The sequence below is a fragment of the Arachis ipaensis genome, chromosome B2 (assembly GCF_059453495.1).
Source record: "Arachis ipaensis isolate K30076 ecotype BB chromosome B2, ASM5945349v1, whole genome shotgun sequence".
NCBI lineage: Eukaryota > Viridiplantae > Streptophyta > Magnoliopsida > Fabales > Fabaceae > Arachis > Arachis ipaensis.
The window spans coordinates 106,292,898-106,307,545 of NC_142437.1; the positions used below are offsets into that span (position 1 = coordinate 106,292,898).

General features: G+C 29.4%; 2 protein-coding genes across 2 annotated transcripts; one reads left to right on the forward strand and one right to left on the reverse strand.

Annotated features, from left to right (window-relative positions):
- The first annotated feature begins 213 nt into the window (after window positions 1–213).
- Window positions 214–7,353, forward strand: LOC107628458 (laccase-7). The gene is made up of 7 exons (XM_016331119.3): window positions 214–359; window positions 1,607–1,758; window positions 3,423–3,667; window positions 4,448–4,573; window positions 4,798–5,187; window positions 6,381–6,965; window positions 7,068–7,353. The coding sequence occupies exons 1-7, from the start codon at window positions 258–260 to the stop codon at window positions 7,196–7,198; spliced, it is 1,731 nt and encodes a 576-aa protein (XP_016186605.1). The 5' UTR covers window positions 214–257; the 3' UTR covers window positions 7,199–7,353.
- A 410-nt stretch (window positions 7,354–7,763) lies between these two features.
- Window positions 7,764–12,753, reverse strand: LOC107625680 (Cysteine proteinases superfamily protein). Its single transcript, XM_016328371.3, has 8 exons — window positions 12,550–12,753; window positions 12,214–12,385; window positions 11,565–11,652; window positions 10,579–10,642; window positions 10,222–10,327; window positions 10,077–10,131; window positions 9,291–9,344; window positions 7,764–8,148 (listed from the first exon to the last, which is right to left on the reverse strand). The coding sequence occupies exons 1-8, from the start codon at window positions 12,569–12,571 to the stop codon at window positions 8,005–8,007; spliced, it is 705 nt and encodes a 234-aa protein (XP_016183857.1). The 5' UTR covers window positions 12,572–12,753; the 3' UTR covers window positions 7,764–8,004.
- Window positions 12,754–14,648: the final 1,895 nt, after the last annotated feature.

Genomic DNA, 14,648 nt, shown 5'->3' on the forward strand with positions numbered 1-14,648 from the left:
GAATATGATTAATAACTTTGTCGTCAAAGGTTTAGCTTGCAACAATTTTCATCCTCTTATAATTAATTTCCAAATCCGGACCAAAATTCAGCTGCTTTTAATAATCAAACAAACCAACCTACTAAAGCGTGCTAAAATTGGAAATGTCAAAGCTATGGGATTCACTATATAAATACGTATAATTGCTTCATTAATTGTTCCATTGATAATAATTAGTACATTCAACTATATCTACAAGCATCAAATATATCGACGTTATGACGCGTTTTGTGTTTTATCTTGCATGGGCTTTTGCAACAATTATGCTAGTAGCTTCTTCATTATTGGCTTCTGCTGCTGTTGTGGAACACACTTGGGATGTATGAATTATTATTGTTGGGCCTTTTCATTATTATGTCATTGTTGTGTTTCTCTCTTTAGAAAATATCGATAATATTAGAAAAAAAACAATTAAAATTTATTTTATTTAATATTTATTAATTATTATAACAATTAATAAATATTAAATAAAATAAATTTCGATTATTTTTAGTTAATATTTTTTAATTACTAAATATTTTTAAAAAATATATATAATCATATGTTACGCTTAATTTTTCATGGGACGTAATGTGTGATATTTTATTATTTATTTTTTTTAATTTTTTTTGTCATGTGTATCCAAATTTTAAACATATTAGAAGGCATATGATAAAAATTCCAAAATTTTGTTGTAAAAATTTAGGTTAAAAACTAAAAATTCAACTTTATTAACCTTGTCAACCGTAGTTCATACGGCTACCATATATCAACCACTTTATTTCTCCCTCCACCACCGTCAACCTCAACCGCCACCATCAACCACCCTCTCCCTCAATTCATTCTACCTAGATTCCTTGAATTTTCCCTCCAAAGTCACAAAGTTTAACTAACTATATTATCGTTTAATTAAATGTATCATGAAATCATTTGTTAGCGTGAGTTTTTTATTTGTATGGCTTTACTTTCTTTTTGTTTTGCTTTATCTGAAATTCTTTCATTTTTAATTGGATAAACAAAAGAGATGGAACTTTTGACTTTTTAGTGGTTATATATCAAATATATAAATGATTTTTAAAAATATTATTTATGTATAAATATATATAATTTAATTTATTTTCAATATATATTTTAATTTATATTTTAATATATATTCTACACAAGTAATTTTTTTTGGTTGATTTTAATATACACATTAAATGATTATATATATGACAAAATGAATAATTAAAGATTACATATAAAATTATTATTATGAGCGAGATATCATCAGAATCCAATCCCCTCTCTCTGTTGAAAGTAATTAATAAATAATTAGAGTTTGCATAATATACTAATATGATAATGTTAAAGAGATAATATTTAAAATTATTTTATATAATATAACATTTATAATTTTATACACATAATATTTATAATAATTATATATTTATCATATTTAAAGTTGTACAATTATTCTAATAATAATTAATAAATATTAAATAAAATAATTTTAAATTATTTAAATTGATTTTTTATTATCTCCTAAACATTATTGATACTAATAATAGTTGAAATCATTAATGAATTTCTACTTTGGTTGATGCAGGTTGAGAACTTCAGTGTGGAGCGTTTGTGTAATCAGCATGTAATAACTGGAGTCAACGGAACCTTACCAGGGCCAGGAATTGAGGCTCAAGAGGGTGACACTGTTATTATTCATGTTAATAACAAATCACCCTATAATGTTACTATTCATTGGTATCTACTACTTAATTACCCTTGCTACCTTTCCTCCTAAGATTTGACCAATAAATTCTTGGTTCTTCACTTCTTTGGAAGATACCTTTTTCTCTTCTTTCACATTATTAATATGCCTTTTTATCCTTTTTTGTTCTTTTTTTTTCTCCTGTTTTTTTACTTATTCAAACTCAATGTAACTTCAATCAAACAGATGTACAAAAATTGTTACTATTTTAAATCACTCTAAAGTTTCGATTTATATACATAATACACACTTAATTAATTATAGAATGGATTTAATTATTTTCTTCGTCACACTAATATATGACTCTATTTTATATATTTTAATATTATTTTTGTCCTCACTATCTTAAGATTAATAGTTTCCTTTCAATTAATATATTAATCATCACATGTGTATACAAAAATATCAATCATTAATCATTTAGTATAGAATAAATATTAAAATATATAAAATAACACATATCAACTAATTTTTTATATATGTATAATATTTTAAATAATTATCTAAATTAATCTTTAAAATTTTTAAAATTAAACACTTTAATCCCTCAATTTCAGAATACATAAAATAGTCCTCAATTTTATGAAAATATCTTTTTTTCTTTACTTATTTGTATACCGTTGCTACCTCTCCTAAGCTTTTTTTTTTTTTTCTCTTTTTTACTTATTCAAACTCAATGTAACTTCAATGAAATAGATGGGCAAAAATTATTATTACTTTGAATCAAATCTACAATTTATATACTTATTTATATAGTGAACTTGCTTGTAGTTTTCAAAATAATAAAAAAATAAAAGAATACAATTATATATTCTGATCTGCCATACATATTTAATACATTTAATTAACAAGCAATCACATTAAGTATACATACAAAAATCATCAGTTATCAATATAAAATATATATTAAAATATAAAATATATATTAAAAATAAATTAATTAATACATATATTTATACATAAATATAAGATGATTGATTTTTTGATATACACATAGTATTTTTGTTTAACTAATTAAAAAATAATTTATTTTCTTCACACTAATGTGACTATATTTTATATTTTTAATATTATTACTTTTTTTTCATTATCTTAATCTTTTGTACTAATCCTTGTCTTTCAATAAATATGTTAATCATGTTACATATATATAAAAAATAACCACTATATAAGTCTCCCTCGTATAAAATATATATTAAATATACGAAATAATACATAAATGTATATATATAAATACATAATTCAGATTTTTTTGTGTGTGCAACAACATTTTTGTAAACATATAATAGAATATGTAACTCTAAATTCGGGTATATTTATTAATTCGGTTTTGTTAGGTAGACAATAATTTTTTTTAAATAATGTGAACAATAAGCTTTATAATTGATCCAATAAAATAAAAAAAATTCAATTCTAAATTACCTCCTAAATCATAATATTAGAATAACCATCCGCACACCTAATGAATTGAACATTCAGTCATTATTAATTGTATATAAGTAAATCGAATAGAAAAAATAACTATCCAATTAAGAATAATCAACATATATAATTATCTATATACCTATAAAATTGAATATTCGACATTTCTATTGTTTACATTGTTTAGTATTCTCATTGTTTTTCTATACTTTTCCTTATTATATAATGAGCGCAGGCATGGAATATTTCAACTTGCGAGCCAATGGTCAGATGGTCCAGAATACGTAACTCAATGTCCAATAGGTCCTGGTGGTAGTTACACATATAATTTCACAATAACAGGACAAGAAGGAACACTTTGGTGGCATGCGCACTCCTCTTTCCTACGTGCCAATATCTATGGATCCCTTATCATTAGGCCTTCAAAAGGCAGATCATATCCATTCTCTCAAGTTCACCAAGAAGTACCCATATTGCTCGGTAATTTTATCTTTTCCTCATTCCTTACTTTTGCCAATTTTTTTTTTTTTTGCTTTATATATTCTATTTGTAAGTGCAAAGTTTGGATTTATTTGATAATAGGTGAATACTTCATTAGGTTCTTGTACTTTTTTGAATCATGTACTTTAAGGTTGATTTTCCTTTGGTCTGAGTTTAAGGTTGAATTTTATTAGCTAAAAGTCTTGTAAGTTGTGTATGTTGTGGGCTACTGTATGTATTTTGTCTTGCTTCTCAATTCCTCCTTAGTGTCCGAGGATTGAATTTTCTGCATTATTACTATTAAAGAAAAATGTGAAACATGAGCTATTATAAAGCACCACATGAAATAATGCATGCACTTAATTTCAAATTTTTTGTTTTTTATACATGTATAATATAATATAAAGAATTTTGTAAATAAACTATAATAACATCATGATATTTATTGATAATAAAATATAACCTATTTCTTAATGAATTTAATATTTTTTAATTATATAAGTATTTTCATTTTTTATTAATAATTAATAATACATCATTATACATATTATTTCTAAATTTATCTCAAAAATAAAATTATATACACCAACATATAAATATGTTTAGGTGTCTAAATATATTTAAAAATATTTTTTTTATTAAAATATAATTTAACATAAAAGATACACGCCTCAAAAAGTATTATAGCGTCCAGTTCAAAAGATTGTAATAAATAAAACGTTGTTTTGAAAAACATTTCATGATATTTATTTTTTAATTCTATTTATTTATTTATTGCAGGGGAGTGGTGGAATGATAATGTTGAGGACATTGGAAACAATGCATCAAAAGGAATAGCTCCGAGAAACTCAGATGCTTACACAATTAATGGCTTGCCTGGCGATTTCTATAATTGTTCTCAAAACCGTAAGTCAACTGTTTAAAAACATTGATGAGCTCAGTGACACTCACGTGTATGGAGTTGTTTTTATGTGAAGTTTATAATTAAAAATTATTAGATAAAAATTTAGTCAAATTTATCAAATCATATAACAATGGTGCAATATCAACTTTATATAAAGATAAGTACACGTGAATTTTGACTTTAATTTACAGTAAAAATTTTACATCGAAATGTTTTAATTTTTCAGAGACTTACCGGCTGAACGTGGAGCAAGGAAAAAGGTACTTGTTGCGAATTATCAATGCTGCACTGAATGAACAACACTTCTTCAAGATTGCAAACCACAGTTTCACAGTTGTAGCCATTGATGCTGGGTACACTAGAGAGTATAAAACGGACGTTATAGTATTGGCACCGGGCCAAACCGTTGATGCAATAATCACAACAAACCAAAGAGTGGGTTCTTATTACATGGCATTCAGCCCATACCGTTCCTCAAATGTAAGAAACGATACCGCAATTGCAAGGGGAGTGATTACTTATGAGGGTGCATCTTCAACATCAGCACCTATAATGCCAAACCTGCCAGATGCACATGATACGCCAACAGCACACAAGTTCTACTCTAATCTCACAGGTAAGGATATGGTATTAGCAGCACATTTGAGAGAGTTAGGGTTCAATTTACTTCTTTAAATTTCAAGCATATCTCATTTAAATTTTTAAAACTGTCAATTTAGTTCTTTAAACTACAAGCTACAAGCATATCTCATTTTTAAGTAAGCCAGATATCGCTTTTCTTTAAAAAAAATTAAGGAGATTTTAATAAATTGTCTACTTATATATTTTCGATCCAAACAAAAAAAATTTGTTTTTGCAATAAAATAATCTTCTTAAGAAAGATAAAACAAAAAGAGAAAAATATTTTTTCAAAAGCAAATTCAAACTCACCGTCGGTAGACTAATAACAGTTAGTTAATCAATCGTTAGTTCGTTACTCTTTGCGTGATGTAGACTAGTGCATAATCATGTCTAACATTTTCATTCATAATTTATAGTGAGGTTGTAATATATATAGAATAGAGGAGTGTTAAGGATCAGCAAGTTTTGTTATTTGTAACTATCAATTAGTTATTGGTGTTTTTACTAGTGTGAGATTTCATCAAAAAATGTGGAATTACTCACTTTTTTTTTGCTAACTGAGTGTTAAACAAATTTTAATAAAAGTGCTGACTCGCTAAACTTTTTCTATAGAATATAATCTTTTAAAAGATCATCAAGGTAGCATTTGAAAATACATCCTCGTAATTTTTTTTTCAATTGAGAGTATAAAATATAAATTTTTAACCTTTAATATTTTTTTATATTTTTTTTCACTTATAAAATATATAATAAGAGATTACACTTTATTTTCTCAAGTCAAAAAAAAAAAAAAGAAAAGATTCAATCTCATATTATATTACTGAAATAAAAAATTAAAATTAAAGATTTGTATAAAAGTATACGAACTTATACATATTTTATCCTTCATGGTCTAATTATATATTTATCTCTACATACATACACTATTACAAAATTTAAAAATATTATCTATATACTAAAAATTAATTATTAAATTAATCATTATATATTTATGTATAAATATATATATTATATGTGTTATTAAATTTATTTTTTATGTATATTTTGTATTTCAATATATTCGTCTTATTTGGAGATTGATTTTTAGTATTTAGGCAGTATGATTGTACAAATTTATGTAAAACTTTTTATCATGCGTAAGTATTATACCCGTCCCTCTTAATAATTTTGTATATGAATGGTTCTCAGGGTTGGCTGATGGTCCTCATTGGATTCCAGTTCCACGTAAGGTGGATGAAAACATGTTCATCGCATTTGGAATTGCCCTAACCGTATGCAACCTTCCAGGACCAAGTGCATGTTTAAATGCCTTTGGGGTAAACTCACCATTCTCTGCAAGCATGAACAATGAGTCATTTGTGTTGCCTACAGGTAGAGGCTTCTCTATGTTGGAGGCATTCTACCGCAATGTTAGTGGGGTCTACACTAAAGATTTCCCAAGTCAACCTCCACTTGTGTTTAACTATACTGACCCTTCTTTAGAAACCAACACTAGCAATCCCTTGATCTTTGCACCTAAATCAACAAAGGCAAAGACATTGAAGTTCAATTCAACTGTGCAAATTGTGCTTCAAAATACAGCTATACTTGGCACCGAGAACCATCCTATTCATGTTCATGGATTTAATTTCTATGTTTTGGCTCAAGGGTTTGGGAATTATAATGCTACCATAGCCGAACCACAGTTTAATTGTGTTGATCCACAAGTGCGTAACACAATTTCTGTACCTGTCGGAGGATGGGCTGTCATCAGATTCCAAGCAAATAATCCAGGTTGGTGTTCTTTGTTTAATAGATTAAATGCAATCATTTTCACTATATTGGTTGAGATTGAGTTTTGATTACATGATTAAATCAATTATTTTCACTATTTAGGAATTTGGCTTGTGCATTGCCATTTGGAAACTCATCTACCATGGGGGCTAGCCATGAGTTTTGAGGTTGAGAATGGACCTACCCCTTCAACAAGATTGCCTCCACCACCAGCTAATCTTCCTAAGTGCTAAGTTCATCAATCAATCACCACAATCATATTCAAACCTCATTAAATTTGACGGTTACAAAAATAAGGATTTATTAATATTTATCCAAATTAAATGTGTATTATATTTAAAATAAGTTTCTAGTATAAACTATATTTGTTAAGGAGATATTATATGGACAGATATTAATATTATTTAATTTTTTTTATTATGTTATATAGAAATTCATTAAAATTTAGAAGCATTTATAAGAAACTACTTTAAAATCTTAGTTTCTTATAAAAACCTTTGATGTAACTTTTATAATTATTAAAATAAAGGAAGAATAAAATGAGATGAAAGATCAAAACACCCTGTTAGAAGGATGGATGACATGTGACAAATATTAAAAGAAGACCTAAAAAGATTATACATGAGATATTCAAAGAAAATTTACATGTCAACAGTCTCACTGCACATATGATATATAATAGGGTGCAATGACGTTGTTTAATCCATGTAGTCGACTGCACATATGATATATAATGGGGTGCAATGACGTTGTTTGATCCATGTAGTCGACCCTAACTAGTGGAAAAAGACTCTGTTGTTGATGTCATTGTTTGTTGTTGAAGGAAGAATAAAATAAATGACACATTGTCACATTGTCAACTAGGAAAAGAAGAATACATCAAAAGGTTCACAATTGTTGTTTACTTGTTACAAGTAGGTTAAATATCAAAAACAAATTATAACATCTGAATATCAACAAAGCAAAAATGGCATTTGAAATTGCCTCTCATTTTCTTTCTTTCCTTTCCTTGTCTCCTCATCCATCATCAAGCAGTTCCTCATAGCAAAAGATCATAATGGTTCTTACCACTGTACAATAGCCTCACAGGTTTCTTGGGATTCCTGTTTCTAGCACCCTTTATGAACTCACTTCCATACTCCGCAATGGGAATGAAACCAGATCCCCAACCACTCCCTCTATGCTGCAAATAATTTACAAACCAGACAAAAACCGTTTTTTTATTTTTTAAGGTGTTTGCCAAATTTCTAGTCGTAAAAGTAAAAGTACTAGAAAAATTAAAAAAAAAAATCTTTTTTGAGAAGCTACAATTTACATCTTTTTAAAAAGATTTTTTTAAAAAAAATATATTTTTCACATAATAAATAAACAAAAAAATACTTTTATATTATTATACTCAAACATAATTGATAGATAAAAAGATATTTTTGCATGAGATATCCAAACAAAATTGTATTTTTCTAAAAGATCTTTAAAAAAAAGATAACTCAAAAAAAAAATCTTGTTTAAAAGGTCATCGAAATAAGCCCTAAATCACCATTTTGATGCTTGGAAGATTAGTAGTCCCACAAAGATTCATAATTATCTCATGGTATCCGAAAAAAATTGGTTTCCTTGAAAAATACATCCAATGTGAGGATAATGTTGACAGCAAACTAATATTTATCTTTCAAGAGTTGAAATAGTGGTTTACTCATTATAATAAAAACAAAATAATTGCTAAATTACTCGGTCCTTAAAGTTTTACCAAATTTTCAATTATATCCTTATAGTTTAAAACTTTGTAATTAAGGCTTCATATTAGATAAAAATTTTCCAGGATATCCTTGCTAACATTATTTATTAAAAAGTATGAAATATTTTTTGAATATTATTTGTGTTTAATGTAGGATGAAGTGTGGAATATTCTAGAAATAAATATTCTGAAATTATTCTGGTTTTTTGAAAGATAACAACTAGTAATACCTAACAAAAAAAAATCTAGTATAAGGACCCAATTACAAACTTTCAAATTGTAAAGGACTAATTGAAAAGTTGATGAAAGTATTAATAGAGTAATTAAACCTAATATAAACTACAAGAATCATACTAAACTGGCCACAAGGCAGTTCACAAATGCACTAAATATCCAAGTACTATCTACATTTGTTCTCCTCCCCCAAAATACAGGAATTATTACCTATTTATACCAAATCTTTTCATAAAAAAATTAGAGCAACAACGAAATAATCACCCATTGTATAGACATGCTTTCCATACACAAGTCATAATATTTAATAAAGCAAGTACATTAGATAATATCAACCTAGTAAGAATTAGGCATACCTCATGCTCTGGTATGTAAACAATAATTGGCTGCTTACATAACTTTGACAGTACCTGCCAGAATATGGCCATTGCTCAGTGTCTGATTATTTGTTCAAGGGATTTGTGGATCAATTAGGAAACAAGGATTAAAACATTGACAAACGAGTAATGACATAATATCCTAAGAATATTTCTAAACATCCACTTAAATACTTAATGAGGTAGAAAGCAGATACTTCCAGTGTCTTGGTATGTTGTCAAAAGGTATCAATTCTTCTTTCATTTAGAAGTTAGGAGAATCTTTAAGAGGATCTCTTAGGAGGACAATTCAATTCTTCTTGATAGTGTAGGACCAACTCTTGTTTAGAAGGCCTAACGGGAGTTTCTATCAAAAGTTATGACTAAATAAGTAAATAATGCCACTTTCTGTATTGATCAAATATCAAAATACCAAGATATGATATTAAATCATTTAACTAGGTAGATTATGATATAATTTACTTATAGTTTGACAAATAAAATTTCTTTTACAGAGGTTCCAGTCCTTGATCAAACCCCAAGCTCTACATATGATAGCATCGTGAAACGAGTCAAATTATTTAATTGATCTAATGCCTATCCGTCTATGACAGAATGATGCCAAAACAATGCATTCAATTTCAATATTCTAAGGTTTGTCTAAGAAGAACATATGTAAGACTTATATAAACTTCGATTATAAATGTATTGAAATCTTAAAATATAGAAGAGGTAGAAAAAGCAAAGCTTACAGTACTTAAGAAATATGCATATAGAAACACTAACCAGCAGCTCCGACTCTCCTCCCCAAAAATCAGATCGCGCAATTCGTTGGCAGTAACTGCAGAATAGCACATTTAATCATGCCACTGTATACAAATTACACAATATACTTCAAAATCTCCGATCTCTTGAGATTTCCAAAACATACCGTGGTAGAGACTCATCAACTGTGATGGCAATGAGAGCTTCTTCATATAATTTACGTTCTCCATTATTATCACATATAACTTCTTTCACAGCCATTCTTAGTTCATCTGCGCTATCATGGGCAAGGCAAAAGATTCAAAAGAAGAGCAAAGGAGGAAAAAAAAATAGGAGTCATAAGACAAGATGCGAAAGAAACTTGGAAAAAAGTAGTTAAATTTGAAAGCAGAACCAGCCATAATTATTATCACCATGCTTTGTGTTACATAAAGAACATCCTGTAAGTGAAAGCAAAAAAAAAAAAAAAAAAAGGGCAATATCTTTTCCCATTGGCATGTCTGTTGTCAGTATATCAGCATACCTGCATCTTCTCTCTCTTTGCGTTGGTTAAGAGAGACTCCCTTATTGTAAGCCATTCCTTTGACCTAATTTTGTTGAAAAACCAATATCAAATTAGCCATGTTTAAAGCTCAAATACAGATTGGAAACAACTTATATAAATTAGTAAAAATAAAGGTTTTTTTCCACAAAGCACAATCAATCATGAATCATCCTCTTGTTTGTGATGTTCCATACCCACCAGGCAAAACTTTTCTTGACCAATGTCTGCAAGGAAGTACCATGCAAAGAACCTCCCAACTCTCAAATCTTAAGGCTAGTTATATCATTCTGCGCTATGCCAGACAGACTAAACTGATAGTTCATAGAGGAATTATTCACTAGAGTCAGTGCTTGAAAATAGCAGTGCAGTGGAAACAACATGGTTAAAATTAAATACGGCAGAAGCTAGAAAGATCATGAAAAAATGGATTACATTCCAGTCAGGTACTTTCAACAGAAGACAAGAGTCCATCACCAACAACTCCAAACTTAATTTTAATATGCCCAGGAAATACTATCTAATAACTTTATGAATCTCATCCTCCCCTCGGTTCTTCAAATATTCCTAATTGCTAGAGCAGGCAGCATTTAGAATCTTGTACTTTTCTCAGGCTGATTTCAAATGGTGGAGGTCATCTACTCAGCATCACATTTGAAATCCACTAATCCAAATACCATTAACTTTTCAGTTTTCAACAAGAGTTATTTTGTTTCCTATACATGCAAGGATTAGAAGAAAACTCGATTCACAAGGATGGGACTTGATGAGCTGTTTCAAGTCTATATACTAGGCAGTTCAGTAAGAATTATGTAACAAATATTATAGCATACGGGTCTTTAAAAAATTTCAAAGGTTAAAAATAAAAACACTTCAAAAATCGAGGAGTAACAAATCAAATCAGCATGTGAATTCTGCAAAGGAGAAACCAGAGAAGTGATTAAAACAAATGGCAAAGAAGACAGTACCAGTGCACGAAACATACACCTTCCATCCCCTGTGACCTTCTGAACCGAAAACTGCTCTAGCTTCTTCATAGCTGGAGACTGTCCACCACTGACATATCCAGGTGACAAGCAAACGAATCGAAATTCAAACCATGAAGGAAAAATTTTCAAAACTTCTCATCCACTTTTGAAAAACTTACGAACTCTCCAAAATCAAATAAAAAAGGACAAAACAAGTCAACCACAGTGCACATATATAGTTCCTCAATATTTTAGATTCTTCAAACATCTTAGGTTATCTCACCCTTCTATAATTAAAAATTTGAAATCCCACATCAAATCCCCTAAACACACACAAAATAAGACTAGAATCATTATTATTTTGGTTTGACTGAAAAACAGTATACAAATTCATAATTTCCTATGTCATTAGGCATATCCACATTCTACTAATAGATTTCTATACATAGCTCCTTTTTATTCTTTTTCCTTTTTTTTTTTTAATGTTTAAAGCTCAAGAACTTGAACTACTGGTTGGAAAATTCAAGTGCCCATGAGTTTGAGGCAAATAGATGTACATACTCATATTTTGAACAATAAAATAAAATAAAACAAAACCATGGAGTGACCAGAAAGAAAGAAAGAAAAAGCGAGGGAAATGATGACTCACAGTGATGAGGAAATTCTAGCGAAAAAAAGAGTGCTAGTGCTACAATTTCCGATTCCAAATAAGCTTGTGATGTTACTGGATTTAGGAGCAGCAGCAGCAGCAAGTGAAGGAAGTGGCGAAGATACAAGCTCAAATTTTGCTGTACCATTTCTCAGCTGCTCCAAAATATCCTCTGCAAGAGAGAGAGAACAATTGGAATAACAATAAGAAGAGTTAAAACGAGTGTTCATAGTGCGGTGTAGGATCTGTTTGTTTACTAAGTAAATCGCAGAAACAAAAAGAGAGAATATTAAATATAGAAAGAGAGGGGGACGCGAGGAAGAGGTGTATGGTTACGATTGCAGAGCTTGTTCGCCATGGAATGAGAATTGAAACGCGAGTACTTCAATACTTCAGTAAGTTGAGAGGAGGAGATAAGAGGAGGAAGAAGAAGTATAGAAATTGGGGGGAACGGACTAGAAAGAAGGAACTAGGAAGGCATGACTCCCTTCAAGTTTAAGGGTGGCTAAATCCTCCACAGTGATCCTTTAATTACTTTTTGTTGTAAAATAAATAAATAAATAAGAAATATGTAAATATAAGATAAAAAAATATAAATATAGAATTCTAGTAGTAATATTTTTCATAATTACTATCTTAATATAATTGAGATGATTATTATATTTACTAATATATTATAAACTTAAGGCCTTGGATAGATAGAGAAAAGAGAGAATTATAATGTATGGAGGAAGGAAAGAATATTTTATTATTGCTATGTGTTTTTTTAGATTGATACTTCTTCTATTTCTACACACAAATTGTCATCACTTTTCAACCTTCATTAAATTTGAAGTGATTCTTATCACAACACTCTCCTTGGATGTCCATTTAGAATTATGCATCGTTAAAACCTTACTAAAAAAACCCAATAAGAAAAAACTTTAGTGAAAGCGCAAAAGAGTACAATATCCTTTGTGACGGGGACTGCCTCATTAAAAATCTTGTCAAGAAAAACCCAATGGGAAAAAAACCTGACCAAGGAAAAAAGAGTACAGTCTCCCCCTCTTGTCAACATCATTTAATGTCTCAAAATCGACGCATCCCAATCTCATGTACCAATCTTTTAAAGAAGGATTTTGGGAGTGACTTTATAAATAAATTTGCCAGATTGTCACTTGAACGGATCTGTTGGACATCAATTGTCCCTTGATTTTAAAGATCATGAGTGAAGAAGAATTTGGGAGAAATATGCTTTGTTCTATCACCTTTAATGTATCCACCCTTAAGTTGAGCAATGCATGCTGTATTATCTTCAAATAGGACAGTTGAAGCTATCTTATGATCAATTAGTCCACATGATAACAAGATATATTGGATCAAACTCTTGAGCCAAAAACACTCGCGACTTACTTGTACCACCATATGTGAACAGGTATCCTGTTTGAAATTTCCCTTTGTGTGGATTAGACAAGTATCCAACATCTGCATAGCCAACTAGTTGTGACTTGGATCCATATGGATAAAACAATCCCATGTCAACTGTTCCATGAAGATATCGAAAGATTTGTTTGATTCCACTCCAATGTCTTCTAGTTGGAGAGTAACTATATCTTGCTAGTAAATTCACAACAAATGATATATCAGGTCATGTATTATTAGCAAGATACATTAGCGGTCCAATGGCACTAAGATATGGTACTTCAGGGCCAAGGATATTTTCATTTTCTCTTTAGGACGGAATTGATCCTTTTCCACATCCAAAGACCTTACGATCATTGGGGTACTTAATGGATGTGACTTATCCATATAAAATCTCTTCAAGATCTTTTATGTGTATGTTGTTTGATGAATGAAGATCCCACTTTTTGTATGCTCGATCTGGAGGCCGAGACAAAATTTAGTCTTTCCAAGATCTTTCATCTCAAACTCTTCTTTTAGAGTTTTTATAATAGTTGGAATCTCTTAAGGAGTCCCAATGATATTTAAATCATCAACGTACACAGCAATTATAATGAATTCAGATGTAGATTTCTTTATGAAAACACATGGGCAGATATCATCATTTTTAAATCCGTTTTTTGCTAGATACTCAGTAAGACAATTATACCACATTCGTCCAGATTGCTTTAGACCATATAAAGATCTTTGCAATTTAACTAAGTATAATCCATGTGAATATTTATTGGATAGTTTAGATTTCTTTAGTCCTTCAGTGACTTTTATATAGATATCACGATCTAACAAGCCGTATAAGTAGGCTGTTACCACATCCATTAAATGTATATGTAACTTATGATATGCGAATAAACTGACCAAATAACGCAATGTTATTGCATCCACTATAGGGGAATATGTTTCTTCACAATCTATACCGGGTCTTTGTGAAAAACCTTGTGCTACAAGTCGAGCTTTGTAGCGTACAACTTCATTTTTCTCATTTCGTTTTCTCGGAA